This window comes from Gracilinanus agilis, chromosome 2 (genome assembly GCF_016433145.1).
Source record: "Gracilinanus agilis isolate LMUSP501 chromosome 2, AgileGrace, whole genome shotgun sequence".
NCBI lineage: Eukaryota > Metazoa > Chordata > Mammalia > Didelphimorphia > Didelphidae > Gracilinanus > Gracilinanus agilis.
This window is the reverse complement of record NC_058131.1, coordinates 267,535,749-267,552,261: the sequence shown is the minus strand read 5'-3', so window position 1 is coordinate 267,552,261 and position 16,513 is coordinate 267,535,749. Positions and strand designations below refer to the sequence as shown.

At 42.7% G+C, this 16,513-nt stretch overlaps 1 protein-coding gene and 1 pseudogene across 1 annotated transcript in view; both read right to left on the bottom strand.

Moving 5' to 3' along the window:
- MYT1 (myelin transcription factor 1) overlaps positions 1-16,513 on the bottom strand; it is a 196,255-nt gene that overhangs the window by 47,486 nt on the left and 132,256 nt on the right. The window contains exons 10-13 of the mRNA XM_044661195.1: positions 8,581-8,795; positions 6,426-6,631; positions 4,935-5,204; positions 1,758-1,912 (exon numbers count right to left, since the gene is read on the bottom strand). Of these exons, the coding sequence (XP_044517130.1) occupies positions 1,758-1,912; positions 4,935-5,204; positions 6,426-6,631; positions 8,581-8,795 (846 nt within the window). The remainder of the gene's footprint in view (positions 1-1,757; positions 1,913-4,934; positions 5,205-6,425; positions 6,632-8,580; positions 8,796-16,513) is intronic.
- On the bottom strand, positions 10,339-11,703 carry LOC123236586 (annotated as a pseudogene).

Below are 16,513 nucleotides of genomic sequence, written 5' to 3'. Positions count from 1 at the left end.
CCTGTAAGATAACAATAAACCCCCCCTCTCAAATGTAGGCCCGGGGAAGCTGGGAACAGAAATGTGGGTAGCCAAACCTAATGAAGCTCTCTGGGAACAAGTTCTTATTTGGGAGCCCTTATTTCCACCAATAACTCACATTTACGTAATACCTTATGGTTGTAATGTGCGCTACATACGTTATCTCACTTAATCCTTACAATGTCCACGTGAGATAGAAAAAAATGCAGATTTTATTAGAAATGAGGAAATGGACTCTTCTCCAGAGCACAATTGACTTGCCAATGGTTAGACAACTAGTGCCAGAGCTGGGGTTTCAATCCAGATTGTTCCTGACTCCAACGTCAGTGTTCTCTATACTAGACCCTATTGCCTCCTGACCAAAACATAGCAGACCCTTCTAGCTTGGATTTTGTTTAATGCAACCTTCTCTTTCCTTAAACTTAAAATCAGTTAATGAGGGAGAAAATCCCCAATAAATCTGTGCTTCAATATCTCGAGTCTTGGAGAACCAACTTCAGACCCTTGCTGCTTCCTGGGAATGTCAGTGGACAAAAAGCCAACTACTTTGCCCCTGCCACAGTGGTGAACACAGCAAATTTGTATAATCTCCCCCACCCCCAACATAGCCTGAATCCATAGCCTTAACTAGAACCTTGAAGCAATGACTTGGATTATAATATAGGCCAACTTCACATAGTGGGTTCCAGTGGGAATAGCTCAGAATTTAACTCTGAGGAATATACTGGAATGAGACAATTTAATCACTGTGTCAGCCAGACAAAGTCATCTCCTAATCACCAGGAGGGGTACTGAGATACTGACAGTCTGAAAGTCATTCCAAATACACTTGGTCTTATGAATACATCCCACCTCTTTAGAGCGGATTTACTTTCCTAATTATGCCCTTCTTGAGTTAATATTGAATAAATTTGCATTCTCTGAGCATATACCAACAGTGGGGCTGGTAGAGAGGGAGAAGGGAAGGTATTACAGAAGCATGCTGGGATTAAAAATGTGTTTGGGATGATTTATAGAGCGGATAATGCATGTATGGAAAATCGAGAATTAAATGTACCATCATCTAAATTTGAAGTCTAGCATTGTCTTGTGTTCCCCAGGGCTCAGAAGCTTGGTCAGTTCTACTCTGAGGGAAGGGCACAAAAGACTATATGTCCTTCTCAGGTAGCTAGAATCCCCAAAGGAGAGCTATTCAAAGCAGATTAGGTTTCCTAAGGATTGCACTTCTCATTCTACATGACAAGGTTCTTCCTGTTAGATTCTATACTATTAGGTAGGATTTTCAGTATTAAAAAAACAAAGCAAATCCCAGGCCAGAATAGTTAAGTGTGATAAGTAGTAAGGAAGTAGGAAAGAGCCTGTCTTCCTCCCCTCCCCATTGACTTCATCTCCTTCAGGATGGTATAGAACCATGGTCGACTTATTCAAAGTGGCCCTTGGCCCAGTTAGGACCAAAACCTAGGGGGTGAGGCATTAAAAAGGGTCTCAACCGCTACATGAACCAAAAAAAATGAGCCTCAGAAAAGGCTCTTAGGGAAGTGATAAGGCAATAGATCTTGGGATTAGGTCATTCTACTTTGTTCAACAAAATGGAAAAGGCCCAACATGGCATGTGTCCATGGTACTGGAGGGGAAGGAGGGCCCAAGCATCTGGAACTCTCAAACAAAGGTAGTCCCCTTCCCCAAACTTGGGTTAACTCTCCTGGGGCTCCTGCCAGCCAGAGAGGGAGACTTACGTAAGCAGCTCCTTCTTGATGTCCTTGGAGAGGAACTTCAGCTTAAAGTTGGTTAAGGTAACTTCCCCTGGATACTTCCGTTCTTCAAAGTTTTCCTCTGACACTTCCTGGTCATCTGCTTCAGAGGAAGCAAAAGAATTTGCTGCTGGCTCTGACTGCAAAAAACCAGCAGGGAGAGTTTTTACTGACCAGCTGGGGAGTTACCAGCAGTAATGCTGGCAAGGAGTGGTTGGAGGAACCCTCCAGAGAGCAGCCCGCCAGGTCTGGAGATCTGGCTCCAAGAGACTGCGCGGGACGGTTTTCTATTGTTTCCTCCACTCTCCTAAAAGTGAGGCTTTAAGGGTCTTATTGCCTGAAAAGAGAAAGGAGAAAAAGCACCATCTCTCCTAGCCAGAGCTGTCAGGGGCAAGGAACAAGGATTGAATCTCTCCAAGGCTGGTGGATGAGGACACGTTCTCCAGCCTTTGGCTTCTCTCACTGGAGAGAATGCCAGATGTTGACCCCAAGCATTTAAATCCCAATGTGAGAAGCTGTTCAGGCCAAGTGAGGGTTTAATAGCTAACATCTGTTTACAATTCTATGTCCATTAAAGGTTCTCAAATACATTATTATTAGGGGAGCAGTTCGGTGTAGGGGGAAAAGCACACACTACTTTCATAGGTAGAAGATCTGGGTTCAAAACAATTCATTTTAGGTTCCAGGCCTGTGATTCAATGATCTCTGGTGAGTGGCTTCCTTGCTCTTTCTTGTATGTGACACTCCGCCTCCCATCTTCTCCCATTTTCATTAGTTGTTTCCTGCTCTGGTCATTCGCTCCTTCCTCACCTCCTGGCTTCTTTGGTTTCCTTCAAATCTCAGCTAATGTCTTATATTCTATAAGAAATCTTTCTCATTCTTCCTCAGTCTTCATCTCTTCCCTATGGGATTACCCCTAATTGATCTGTATCTTTTTTTGTATAGTCATTTTCATGTTCTCTACCCCCATTAGACTGTGAACTCCTTGAGGGCAGGAACTGGGTTTAATTTTTTTTTAATCTATTTACTCTCTTGCCTTTTTTTTTTTTTTTTTGGTATCCTTATTGCTGGGCACCATGCCTGTTACATAGCAGGCCCAATAAATGCTTGGTTGACTTACTGACGGATGTATATTTATGTAGCAAAAACCTGAGGCTCTGGTACCCCCATTTTGCCCTTACCTTATCTATAACCTTATATCAAATAAAGGCTACCTCTGGCTAGCAGTTCTTGTCCTGCCATTCTCTTGAGATGAGAGGATCCCTCTTTACTATAAAGCCCGAGTACAGGCCTCTCCACTGAGGTTTCTATGGTCCTTTTCCTTCCCAGTTCCCACCTGGAAGCATATTTTCTTTCACCTTCTTTTCCCTGTGCCCCAGAAAGCCTTCCAAGAACCTCTGGTACAGTCCTCAGAGGACCAATGACTCAGTTGATGAATGAACATTGGTTAAATGCTCACTCTGTGACAGGCACTACTCAGTGCTAGGGATACAAAGGATAGTTTCCTCAAGGAGTTCTCAGTCTAATGGTTCTGCCCTCCACTGGGCCACTTTACTTTGTCCCCCAAAGCTCTTACTTTTCCCTCCAGCTTAACTTTGTCAAAGATAACATGGGGCTATGATGACCTCCCCAAGGGGCACAAATAGGCATTTGTGGCACATATTGGATCTTAGACCAGATTATCCCCCACTATTTGATTCTGGACAATATTTAAGGACTCCAATAGCTCCTAGGGGCACCAGTGATGAACTAGTGAACCTGCATTCACATTCAGAGGCCTAGAAACTTATTCTCTCTTTCCAAAATGGTAACTTTACATCATTGAGGAAACCCATAGTGAAAGTTTGCAAAACACTTAACTTATATACCTCTTTTGGTCTCCTTGTGAGTTAGGAAAACATGCAAGTATTACAGATGAAGAAATGGATTCTCCATTAGAAGTTGTGACTCTGTGGCATGGCCAGACAGCTAGTGCCAGAGGTATGGTTTGAACTCAGTTCCAAAGTCACTGTCCTTTGCTAGCTGTGTGGCCCTGGGCAAGAAGCTTGATTTCTGTTTGCCTTAGTTTCCTCAAGTGTAAAATGGGAATAATAATAACACTTATCTTCCAGAGTTGTTGTGAGGATCATTGAGATAATATTTGTAAAAAGTAGTACAGTACCTGATGTACTTTATAAATGTTTATGCTCTCTCTTTTCTTGGGCAGCTCAGGGCTAGTATAATGCCTATAACACTAAAGGAAGTCTGGCAACTATGTGTTGCTCATCGTACACGATTATAGTTGAAATTCACCCATTTAGAAAATCATTTTTAAAAACTTTCTCTTCTTCAGCCTCAAAGCTCTGGCCACTCCACTAGCCACATTGTTTGAGGAAATTTTATGCATGGCTATGTATTGTGAGAGGGTCATATGGCAGTAACAACACTGGGAAAATTCAATGATATCTTATGGTGTAATGAGAAAAAAGAAAAACCCCAGTTTCTCTCTGACTGATGGATGGAATTGGCAGTTACCCTAAGACCAAGGCAGTCAGAAAATCAAGAAATATGGAGCAGCTATGTGGCTCAGTAGACAGAGTACCAGGGCTAGAGATAGAGAAGTCCTGGGTTCAAATTTGACCTCAGATCTTCCTACCTGTCTGACCCTGGTCAAGTCACTTAATTCCCATTGCCTAGTCTTTACCATTCTTCTGCCTTGAAACCAATACTTAATATTCATTCTTTTTCTAAAACCTTACCTTCTATTTTAGAATTAATATTATTTATTGGTTCTAAGGCAGAAGAGCAGTAAGGGATAGGCAATGGAGGTTAAGTGACTTGCCCAGGGTCACATAGTCTTAATATTGATTAAAGATGGAAAGTAAGGGTTTAAAAGAAGAAAAACAAGGAATAGAGTTTCAAGGTAATTACTGGCCTTCAAGGGACTGGACCCAGCCCTGACTCATATTCCTGAAGCTGTGAATGAAAGTCACGGGGGCAAAAAAGTGCCATTGGAAAGGGTCTTTTCAGAAGCGATCAGTAGGAGAATAAAACCAAGCAATTTGTGTTTTCCCAATGCTAGCCTCAGAAGGAGACTGGACTGCTTCAGTCTTTATTTCTTCCTTCCATCCAAGGAAGGTTAGCAAAATCAAAACCTAGAGCCTCCATGTTTCAGTCACCCACCTCTTCAGGCTCCTCTTCTCGCTGACGGCTGGGTTTGGTATAGTCAATGGGGCCATCCCACTCATCCTGCCGTGAGGTCTGACTGGACTGGGGTGAGGTCATGGTGCTGCTTGTGGCACTGGTGCTGTTTTGGCGTTGGGAAACATCTGGGGATTTGACACTGGGACTGCTGCTGCAGCTGCTGCTGCTGGGGAAGGCATTCTCCCGTTTGCGATGTTTGTTCATGCTTAAGTCCAGAGTCCCATTTTCATCCACCTCAATGTCCATAGACTGCAATTTGAAACGTGAAATATTTCATGAGTAATTCTGCTACCTAGCCCAAGGGCATCTTGAATGGAAAATCTGACAGAATGAATTCTATATCCCTGATGACCTTAGTAAAACGTCTCCTTTGTGAGATGATAATGGGAACCAACTCCATAGACCTAAATAAGACACCTTTTCAAAGGCTTAGCAACTTTTGAGGGTCTCATGGGAATTTGTTACTTGATATTCATGGCCTAAATAGATACCAAGCCAAATACTCTGGGACACTGACCTCTAAAAGCAGTGTGGGACAATGAAAAGGATTTAGAGTCAATAGACCTTGGTTTGAATTCTGCCCTTGCCCCTTACCACCTGTGTGACCATGGACAGGCCAATTAACTTTTCTGAGCTTCTGGGCCTTTTCTAACCTGTAAAATTAATCTTTAAATCTATGATCTAATGATACTATTCAATTCAATAAAAAAATTATTAAGTGCCTACTATGTTCTAGGCACTGTGCTAAGCATACTATGAAACAATCAATAAAAAAATAAGTGTTAGTATACATTTATTAAGCACCTACTATGTGGCAGACATGTGCTAAGTGCTGGAAGTACAAATAATAATAAAGAAAAAAAAAGATAGTTCCTGCCCTCAAGGTGCTTATAAGCTAATGGGGGAAGACAAAATACAAAAGGAAGCTGAAATAGAGTAGAGAAAGGTACCCATCCAGGGTACGGTGGAGAAGTCAGAGAAGTCTTAAAGCAGTACAGTTAGGAGGGAAATGAGCTGATATAAATATGACATGAAATACATGGTGCTCTAGAGAGAACACCATGGTGATGGAAGCCTTTAGGAAGAGAGAGTAAAGGATTCATCTGGAGGGAAATCATTAACTTTTAGCTCTGCAGGGGTCATTGATTTAGCAGGGAGAGTAAAGGGACCAAAGAGTCTCAAATCAGACAGCGCCATCCCACCCTTCCCCAAATGATTCTGTTTTCTGTATTAAGACCTATAAGAGAAGATTGGGTAGAGTGCATCATCTCAATGGCCCATTCCATAAAGTCAGTGTCTATAACCTCAAAACCAGAAATGAAGAAGCATTTTTTCAGTTAGTGGCTCTCCTAAATCCCAATTTCAGTCCTCCTTCACTTTGGCACATTGGGCATCTATCTGTACAGCTGACTTTGTGAAGCTCCTACTATTACCTCTAGTGTCTTTACCTCTAAACCCCACTGAACTGACCTTGCTGGGGATATCCTGCTGCTTTGTGCTGAGATTCTCTGGCATTTCCCAGCAACGGGTGGAGAGATTTAAGATGGCGGTGGCAGCCATGTGCGCAGCCTCGGCATCATGGGAATAGTCGAAGCCTGCGGAAGAAGATGACGTGCTCTTCACATAACTACCGGAGGGGCTGTGCCTGGGGGAAGAGGCCTTTGGAAAAGGTTTGGCTGCAAAAAGGGAACAACATGGGCTGACACACAACTTAATAAAGAGACAGAGGCTATTCATAAATTTGGGCATTTAAGTGGAGGTGTAACTGGTACTTATATGAGCCTAGGTCTTAGGGATACTCAGGGATCCTGAGGGTGAGAGATGCAAGAGAACCCACTCAATAAACCACTTTTACCTCTCTTCCCACCTCCCCAAAGTCCTCTTTTTCAAGAGTCTTGCTCTTACACTGTATATATAAGTATTACTTAGAAAGCAAGTGGAAAATTGTAGATATGTAGATAACACATAAATAGTTGAACATATCAATTGAGAAAAATCTTTATAAGCAAAAACTTCTAGAGAGACTCCCGTTGTGTTTGGATCTTTAATTTTTAATTTTTGGCATCCTAAGCAACAATCATTATCTCACCAGATTTACATTAGAGTTGGAGGAAAAGCATGTTATATGAAAAATTCAAACACAAAACAATGATACTTTGTTAGTAATTATACTGCAGTCATGAGAATGCTTTCAGATGGACTCGTAGTCAAATACAATATTTCTTAGTAGTCAGGTTATTTCCTCTATATGTCCAATAAGCCTGAAAGCCTGGAACACAGCAGGACTCATGTGCTTTTGCTCTAATTCTATTTCTACCTCACTATGAACCACTCCAGTTTATCTCATGGGAAGTTAAGTGCATGTAGGTTGGAAGACTACATTTTAAAACTGATGATTCTTAAAAAATATATTCTTTCCACAAAAGGTGATGATCTCTGCACAATGGCCATCATCTTAAAATAATATTTTTGATAAACACTCAAGAGGCCTGGGCAGTTTATTCCTTCTTGTATTGTCCAGTCTAATCCCTGTTTAGGGGTGCAAAGGACAACCTGACAACATTCATGAGGTTGAAATGCCAATTTCAATTTCACACTATACACTCAGAGATGCTTTTCCATTTCATAAGTATTTCTAGCACTAATGGACTTGCAATCAGCAAATTAGTAAAATAAGTGATGAGAAAAGATAGAAGGGATTATCCTAGTGGGTTTGTGGGAATTATTTTTGTCAGTACAATTACCCTGAAAATTCTTTGCTAATATTGCAAATAACACAATCTATTCAGCAAGAGAGTCACTTGTGCAGAGAAACAAATTACTTTCCCATCAGCGCTAACCCAGGATGGCAGTGGCAGTTGTGTGCACTGGCCTCCATCCAATTCCATTGTCTGATCCTTTACAGATTTAGCCCAGGAATAAAGGGAGCCTCCATCATGGGGAGCCAACTGGGATGCTTTTAAGCATGAGCACTTTTTAGAGAGCAGCTGCGTCAGGATTAAACAGGACTCTGAATTCAGGATTAGTCAGAGAGAGAAAGCTCTCTTGGGGCTAACAACATCTTCTACAAACTGTTTTCTTAAATCTTTAAACACACACACACACATACACACAGCATATATGAGCATGGGTTTATTTTTGTAGAAGGCTTTCAAAGATGGTTGTGGCATGTCTCTGCAAAGGCTAATGGTCTTATTAAAGTCTTAAAGGTTGAATGTTGTGATAACTATGGTTGTCCAGAGTGCAGAGTTAGATGTAGGCAATGGTAGTGATGGAGGCAGGTGGGGTAGAGAGACCAAACTCTATACCTAGACATCTGTGCTTTGATGGCTCAGGGGGTGACTTCATATTTCCCAAGTCAACTCAGTTGGGACAAAGGCCTGAATCTGTAGCTCTGTCATTTGAATTCTTTCAAGTTAACTACACTAGGTGTGGCTTTAACTGAGAAACACACTAAGGTGCTAAGCCCTCAGGGGATGAGACTGAATCAATGAGTCCCAGGGATCTCTCACTCCTTTCTTGCCCCTACCAATCCCGTATCCTTGAATAACCTACTAGGCCTGTGACATGAAGAAAAATCAGAAGACATTATTTAAAAGTAGTTTCAATCCCCTTTCCAACTTACATTTAAAGGCTTTAGGTGAGGTTTCGCTAGTCTGAATCTTTGGGGCAAGCATGCGTTTGCCAAAAACCTGAGCATCAAAACTTGCATAATCGAAGGTGACCTTGGAGTACTTCTCCAGCTCCTTAGCCAGGTTGGCCCTGGGTGTGGCTGGGACCATATTGGGCCTGTAGCTCCCATACTGAGGAATCTCCAGCTGCTTGACGAAGCACATTGGCCTAGAGGGGGTTGACAAGACAGAGATCAGTGAGAGCAAGGAAAATATTCCTTCCATAGAATGGAAGGTCCTCAGGGACACATAACATTAGTCTTACAGAGTTGTGTTTTACTATGTGAGTAACATTATGGGTTACATAGATTTTTGTAGGTTGATCTGGGAATCTCACTATCCCACAAGACATTGTTTCCATAGGCAAATGTTTGAATTTGGACTGAGAACCTGGAATTCTGGGTTTATCATTCTTTTCCCTTACTCCTACCCTGAGTAGAAATCCTTTTCTTAGTTGAGAAGAGATTCTTTCTCCCTTTTCCCTCTATTCCCATTAGCTACATAGTGAAGCAGCATTTCTCTCACAGAAGAAGAGATTCTTCAAACACAGATTGGCAGAGAAGTAACCACGGTACAGTACAAGGTACAATATCCTTCCTCTGGGGTGGCCATCCCACCAATCTGATAAAAAGAATTCTCCGAGTCAGGTATTTTGTGTCTGGAGGACTGTTAATCCTGGACTTGGAGTTGGGAAGCTTAGGGTCCAAGTTCTTCTGACACATATGACGTAATATCAGGGCAAGTCACCAGGTCCTCAAACTAGGATTTACCAACAAGTGAAAGGTCTGCATTGGTAAAGATTTCTCTATGTAACAAAGACCCAGACAAAAACAAAGAACTAAAAACCACATCCATCCAGCTCCCTGAAAGTATTTGCTATGCATCCATACATCTGTTTTTCTTTCCTTCCTTCCTTCCTTCCTTCCTTCCTTCCTTCCTTCCTTCCTTCCTTCCTTCCTTCCTTCCTTCCTTCCTTCCTTCCTTCCTTCCTCCCTCTCTCCTTCCTTCATATATCTGCATAGATTTAAAACTTTTATTTTTAAAAAATTTAAACCTTTAACTTCTCTGTTTTTGCTTCCTAAATGAATGCAGATATATTTCTATCTGTATATCTGTACACTGGGGAAGAGTGGGGAAGGGGAGGAGTTTGGATATCTGCAATCATGATGGGCCCTGCTGGGAGTGATCTACCTTGGGGCTTGGGGTATGGTAGGAATACCCCTCTTTGATTGGCAGAGAGAGCTATGGGGGGAGGGAAGTCAAGTGTTTTTCATGCATTCACTGCCTTCCCAGGAATTTGGGATTTTGAGGGAGGGGTGTGGGGAATAATGAGGTCCACTGAGACCCTCCCCTATCACATTTGGCAGATATATTATTACTATTGTCCTGGTAGACAGCAGGAGAGAAAGGGGTTTGCGTTGCCTAGCCCCTCCCAGGTAATGGGGGCAGCCCCAGTGTTAGCAGCAATTTGGGGTCATCACTACAGACTTTGTGGGGAGAAAGATTCTGTCCCTCCCCTCTCCTTTAAGGGAAGCAGATTGGAAAGGCAAGCTCAGGTGTGGAGGGTCTTTCTCACTTCCCAATCCTTCAATGGGCCAACCCTGTTGAGCTCTCACTCTTCAGCAGTGCCAGTTCTGAGCTCCCAATGGATTCTCTGGGCCTGTCTGCCTATTGGTACCCATCCTGCCTTGAGCAGGGGCTCCTTGGGGACCTCAGTTATGCTGGTTGGTCAGCTCCTGGGTGATGAACTTTCAAAGGCACTCCAAGTATTGGCTATAAAGCTCGATGTCATTGTGCCCAGCACCCTCCACCCAGAGGGGCTTCACAGCTTTCCGGCAGCTATCATAGAGCACAAATCCATGTGAGAAGTCAATCACCTCATCCTCAGTGGTATGAGTTATCAACACAGGTGATGTGATCTTGGAGACCTTCTTAATGTTGGGGAAGGCATCAAAGCAATAGATCTTCCTTGTGTCAGGGAAGGCAACCCTCATGCCTAAGGTGAGGTGGGGAATGCAGCACCATAGCAACACATTCATAGTGTGAGGCCAGGTACACCATGGGCGCTGTTCCTATGTTCTGCCTGTACAAGAAGATATTCTCTGGGTGGATGCCACACCTGGTCTGAAGGGCCTGCCGAGCAGTACTGATGCCTACTTGATGACCTTTTCTGCAAATTCAAGCTGTCTGTGAACTCCCAGAGAAAGCTGAGGGAGAAAGAGCTTGCTCTGGGCTGCTGGACAGAGGGGTGGGGCATGCAAAAAAAATGTCCTGGGGCACTGAGAAGAGGGGGAACAGAGTAGCTCCCTGAGTACTGGCTCTGCACGTGTGCCACATCTTCACCAACGCTGGCATGGAGATTCTTCTTTGAGGGTTTCCCTGAGCTCACCACATAGCCTGAGTAGTGATAAGGGAAGATGCTGCAGTTGATGCAGGTGCCTATGCCAATGTAGAAGCTGCTCATCTGGCCCAGGTAAACTGCTTTGCCATGGGAGAACAGAATGGTGAACGTGGTTCCTAGCACACATTTGAAGTACATACAGTAAATACTGTTGTTCCCCAACTGCTCTTGGTAAAGAAGACCTGGTCATGTGCTCTGCCTACCGGAAGTCAGCTGGCTCTGAAGTCAGTTGCAATTTCTGGCTGCCCAGGGCGCCCCCACCCGGTGCCCCGCCCTAGGATAGAGACCCCTCCATTGGATCCCAGGTCAGGCTCAGCCATGAGGGAGTAAGTAGGCTTTGGAGGCAGGAAGGCCGGTTTGGCTGTGGCTCGGCCAGGACAGGATGGATCGCAGAAGAAGGAGCAGAGTTTGCTAATGGAGAGATTGTTCAAGGTGGAGAGGGAGTTACACTTATGTGAGGGAGGCTGTGTTGCCCAAAGCTCTGGGGATATGATATCTTAAAGCAGAATTTGCTTTTTATTTTTTGTTTTCCAAAACATAAGTGGGAAAGACTTTCCACTGTGTCTCCTCAGCCTCAGCTGGCCAGGGAACCACTATGGTCAGAAGCCAGCCATAATGGGCACCTGGGCCGTTCTCCTCCAAGCTCCAGCTAAGGAAGGCTGCTCCGGGCCGCCATCACGGCCTGGGCTAGGGCTTGTGGCCCTGCGCACGCGCGCGCTCCATGACCTGCCTGGCCCTAATCCCGCTCCGGATCCAGCTGGTCCGCTTCGCTCTGCTCCTGGCTCCAGCCCGTCTTCTCCGATCCCGAGGATGTGGAGGTGAGGAAGAGCCGCCTCTTCCCAACCCGTTCCCCCTCCTTTCCCCTCCCCCACCCTGCATATAGATTTTTAAAAATAGATATTATCTCACTTTACTGTCATGGATTATGGATTTTGAGCTATTTAGTCTGACCCATTTACAGATGAGGAAAATGAATCCTAGGGACACACCTAAGATCACTTAGGTAGTAAGTAAGCATCAGAGGCGGGGTTTCAATCCAGTTATTTGATACAGGAATAGAGTCCTATGATACATTGAAATACATTAATTTTGTATTCGTATTCCCTCTTCCTCTGTCCCCCCCCCCCCATCCCCCAAATACTTTGTAATTTGTCTTCTCATGCCATTTACCACTGTTGGGTTGTTACACTTGCTATTGTTTTTTCCCTTTTCAGAGATGAGGAAACTGAGGTCTGGTAAGTGAAATAACTTCTCCAAGTCACAAAACAAGTTTAGAGTTAGAGACATAGCCAGAACCCAGACCCACTGCTCTTAGCCATGAGGAAAACCCAGACATCTCAGGATCAAGAATTGGCATTCAGCTTGGTTAAAGTCATGGTCAAGGAAATGGATACTCAGAGAGAGCACACCTGTGTACACCCATACAAACATGTGCTAGATTTCCAGGTAATCCCTTCATTACTTCCATGGACAGACAAGCCCATGTCTCTGCTGCTGCCTTAGGGTGCCAGGAAAGCTAAAGGAGGGTAAAATCATTGATAAGTAATTCTCTCACCAGGATGAGAATGATCACTCCCATTTCTATAACATTTTAAGGCTTGCCAAGGCTTGATTTCCTTACAACTCTAAGAAACAGATGCCGTGAGTATTATTACTCTCATTTCATGGGTAGGTGGTGTGGCTTAGTGGATAGATGGCTATCCTTTTAGTAAGGAAGACCTGGGTTCAAATATTGCCTCTGATACATAATAGCTGTATGACCTTGGACAAGTCAATAAATCACTCAGATTCCCTGGGCAACTTTCTAAGACACCAGTCTCCATTGGTGGAATTTCCCTACCAGGAGCTCCCACACTGATGAGATTACACATTTGAACCACTAAGCTCCTCAACCTCCCACTCCTGTTATTAAAAATCCCATTACATTGATGATAAAACTGAGGAAGAGAGGTGATAGGATATATCTAGGTCTAAATGAGTCTTTTCTAACTTAAAGTCCAGTGCTCACTACTATACTACTATAACACAATACTTCACTAATGATTGCAATAGCAACTCCTAGAATCTGAAACTAAGTCTTCTAAGGGCAGGACCTTAGAGGTTATTTACTTGAATTCATTTAGGGGGAAAGGAAAGTTAATCACACTTCATTCTTAGAAAACTTACTTCCTCTTGGTAGTTGAAACATATTGTATAAATAGGCAAATCCCCAAACATCTTATAAAAATACTAACATGACAGGTTTTAGAGCCAGTTGTTGCAGAGGCTCTTCCAGCTCTGGGTAATTGTCTGCCCTGTTGTTCTTGTTAAGGTCCTTAGTTGTATCTGACTTTTCATGACCCCATTTAAGGTTTTCTTGGCAAAGACACTAGAGTGATTTACCATTTCCTTCTTCAGCTCATTTCACAGATGAGGAAATAGAAGCAAACAAGGTTAAGTGACTTGCCCAGAGTCACACAGCTAGTACCAGGTCCCCCTGCCTCCAGGGCCAGTGCTCTATTCACTGTACCATCTAGCTGCTTCAGTTGTCTACCAGTCCATCTCACAGATGCAGGGCAGTGCCATACAAAAACTTGTGGTGAATGTTAACTTCTTTGTTGCATTTATTGCATACTTTAGAATTTGGAAATCATCCCAGATGATGTTACGATTAAAAATGATAAAGACTGATATTCAGGCCATGACCAAACTTAATGACACTTTTTGTTCTAGGATTTGCCCTGGAGCCCCTTATGAGCTAATGGCCACCTATGTAGAGGATGAACTTATGTGCTCTGGGAAACTTTCAGATAGATTTTCCACAGGGACCAGACAAAGTCAAAAGAGTGGGCCTGTTTCTCTATGAGAACAGTCTTAGGACTGTTAGATAAGTTAGACATAGGATGACTAGGTCTCTCTTCTGATTTCTTTTCCTTTTCAGGCCATTAACAAATTCATAATGCTCAAAGATCCCAAAGTATAGATTTGAGAGTGAAGGAAACAGATAAAACCTTATTTCCCCACCAATAGCTATTTTGGAATGAGAAGGGAGAAAGTCAGAAATCTGGTGAAATATGTAATTTTTCCCCTATGTAAAAGGAGAAATCCAAGAAGCCATCTTATGATGCTGCATTCTAACCCAGAATGATCTGACAGGGCAGGCAAAAGCTGTAGCTTTCACAACTGTGGCCCAAAGAGCTAGTGAAGGCCCCCTCCCAGGATACTGACCTAACCTTCTCTCATTGATGGCCCTCCTGAATCATTGGTCAGCTGTAGCAAATGATCCAATATACAAATGGGTCTATGATCTCATCAATTTGGCAGTTCTCTCCAACAATGCAGATTATAATCTATTCACGCCTGCCCACCTTGTATGACACTTGTCCATATCCTCTCCTAAACTTGCTACCACAAAGGTTCTAACCTGTGTGCTAGAGGCCTCTCTTGATTTTTCCCAATGCTATGACAGTACCAGTGGAGTAATATGGCTATCTTCCTATCATCCCTTGCCCTCAACACATGGCCAACCCATCTTCTATCATGCATTTCTCTGCAATAAATCTTCTTATATGAGAAAATAGAAATTTAAGTTCAGTGTATATATCTTTTCCTTGATACCTTGATACCCAATCACTCATATAGCCATACTTGATGCTACCTACATATAGAAAATGATATAGATGGGGGTGATTAATCACCTCTCCTTTCAGAATTTTTCCTGAGACCTAAAAGAGCACTAATTCACCAGGCCAACGTGAGAAAAAGGAAAGAAAAAAGCAAACTTATTCCCAGACAGGTTAAAAAAAAAGAAAGAAAAAGAAAAGAAAGTATTCCTCTGGCTTGGCTAATGCATCAGCAATGATTCCTATGCATTTTGCATTGAAAAGTAATCCACAGAGATGTCTTTAGATTCACCATAACTCCCTTGGCCCAGGGCTGTTGCATTACCCAGTGTTACAGAAGTAAGTTATAGTCCTGTGTGTGTATTCCCTGAAATGAACAATTCCATTCAATTTGAATAAATTAACAGAAGTAGAAACAGTGACTGTCAGAATCAGATGGGACCCCAGGGGCCATCTAATGTACCTGAACAAGAATCCCCTCCTCAAAATATGTAACCTGTGGTCATCCGGCCTCTGCTTGAAGACCCTCTAACAAAAGGGGACTCCACTATATCTTGAAGAAAACCCTTTCTCTGTTTTGGAGAATTCACATTGTTTAGAAGTTGTCTTTTTCCTCATATCAAGCCTATACCTATTCCTGCACCCTCTTAGTTCTGATCAAGGGGCAAGCAAATCTAACTCCTCTTCCACATGAGAGCCTTTTAAATTATTTAACGTCTTCTCTTCTCCTGGTTGAGTATCCTTGGTTTCTCCAACTGAAGCTTGCATGGCATGAACTCAAGACCCTTTACCATCCTGGCTGGCTTTCTCTGGCTGTACTCCAGCTTATCAATGTGCTTTCTAAAATGTAGCACCCAGAATTGAACATTATACTTCCTGACACAGTTTTATCACCTCTTTTCTTAGACCTGGATACAATGTCTCTTAACTTGGTCCAAGATTTATTAGCTTTTTTGGGCTGCCATAGCTCCCTATTGATTCATACTGAACTTGAAATCCACTGTCTTCACCACACACAGACACACACACACACAGATCTGTTTCAAAAAAACTTCCATTTAACCACACCTCTTCCATTTTGTACTTGTGAAGTTGTTTTTTAACCTATGCAAAACTTTACATTTATCCCTAATAAATTTTATCTTATTACATTTGGCTTAATGAGTTCATTGAGATATTTGCAGATACTCAATGTCATCCTCAGTGTTGGCTATCAGAGGATCACTTGGATCCATTCTAGAAGAAGGGATCTAAGGGCAAGAGAATTCAACCTTCTCATTTTATAGATGAAGAAACTGAGGCTTTGAGAGGTTAAATGATTTCCCTATCATCACACAGCTAGTAAATGTTAAACAGGATTCAAACCCACACCTTCCTAACTCCAAGTCAAACAGCTTGTGGCACATGCAAAACTGACAAAAATGTCATCTAGAACTTGGTCCAAGTCCCCAATAAAAATGTTTAACAGCAGGAGGTTAAAGACTGGAAGTTGGAGTACTCCAGGAGAGATCTCTTTCTAAGTTAACATTGAACCATTGAACATAGATTCAGTCATCCAACCAGTTTTGAATTTATCACAGCTGATTGTTGTATGTGTTATCCACAAGGATGACAGGAGAGGCTTTGTCAAATACTTAGTTAAGGTCTAGAGAAACTAGCATTTCTCCAAATTTAGCATGACCAGTTCTTGAAGAAACTATGGGCTCTTTCTTGATCACTGCTTCCTTTTGTAGACATTCACTAATCATCCTTTTAATAATTCATTTTAAAGTTTTATCAGAAATTGCAGTCAAGCTTAATGGCCTATATACTCTGAAGACTCCTCTCTCTTTCCTGTTTCAAAACTTAGAATATTTGCTCTTCTCTAGTCATGTGGCACTTCTG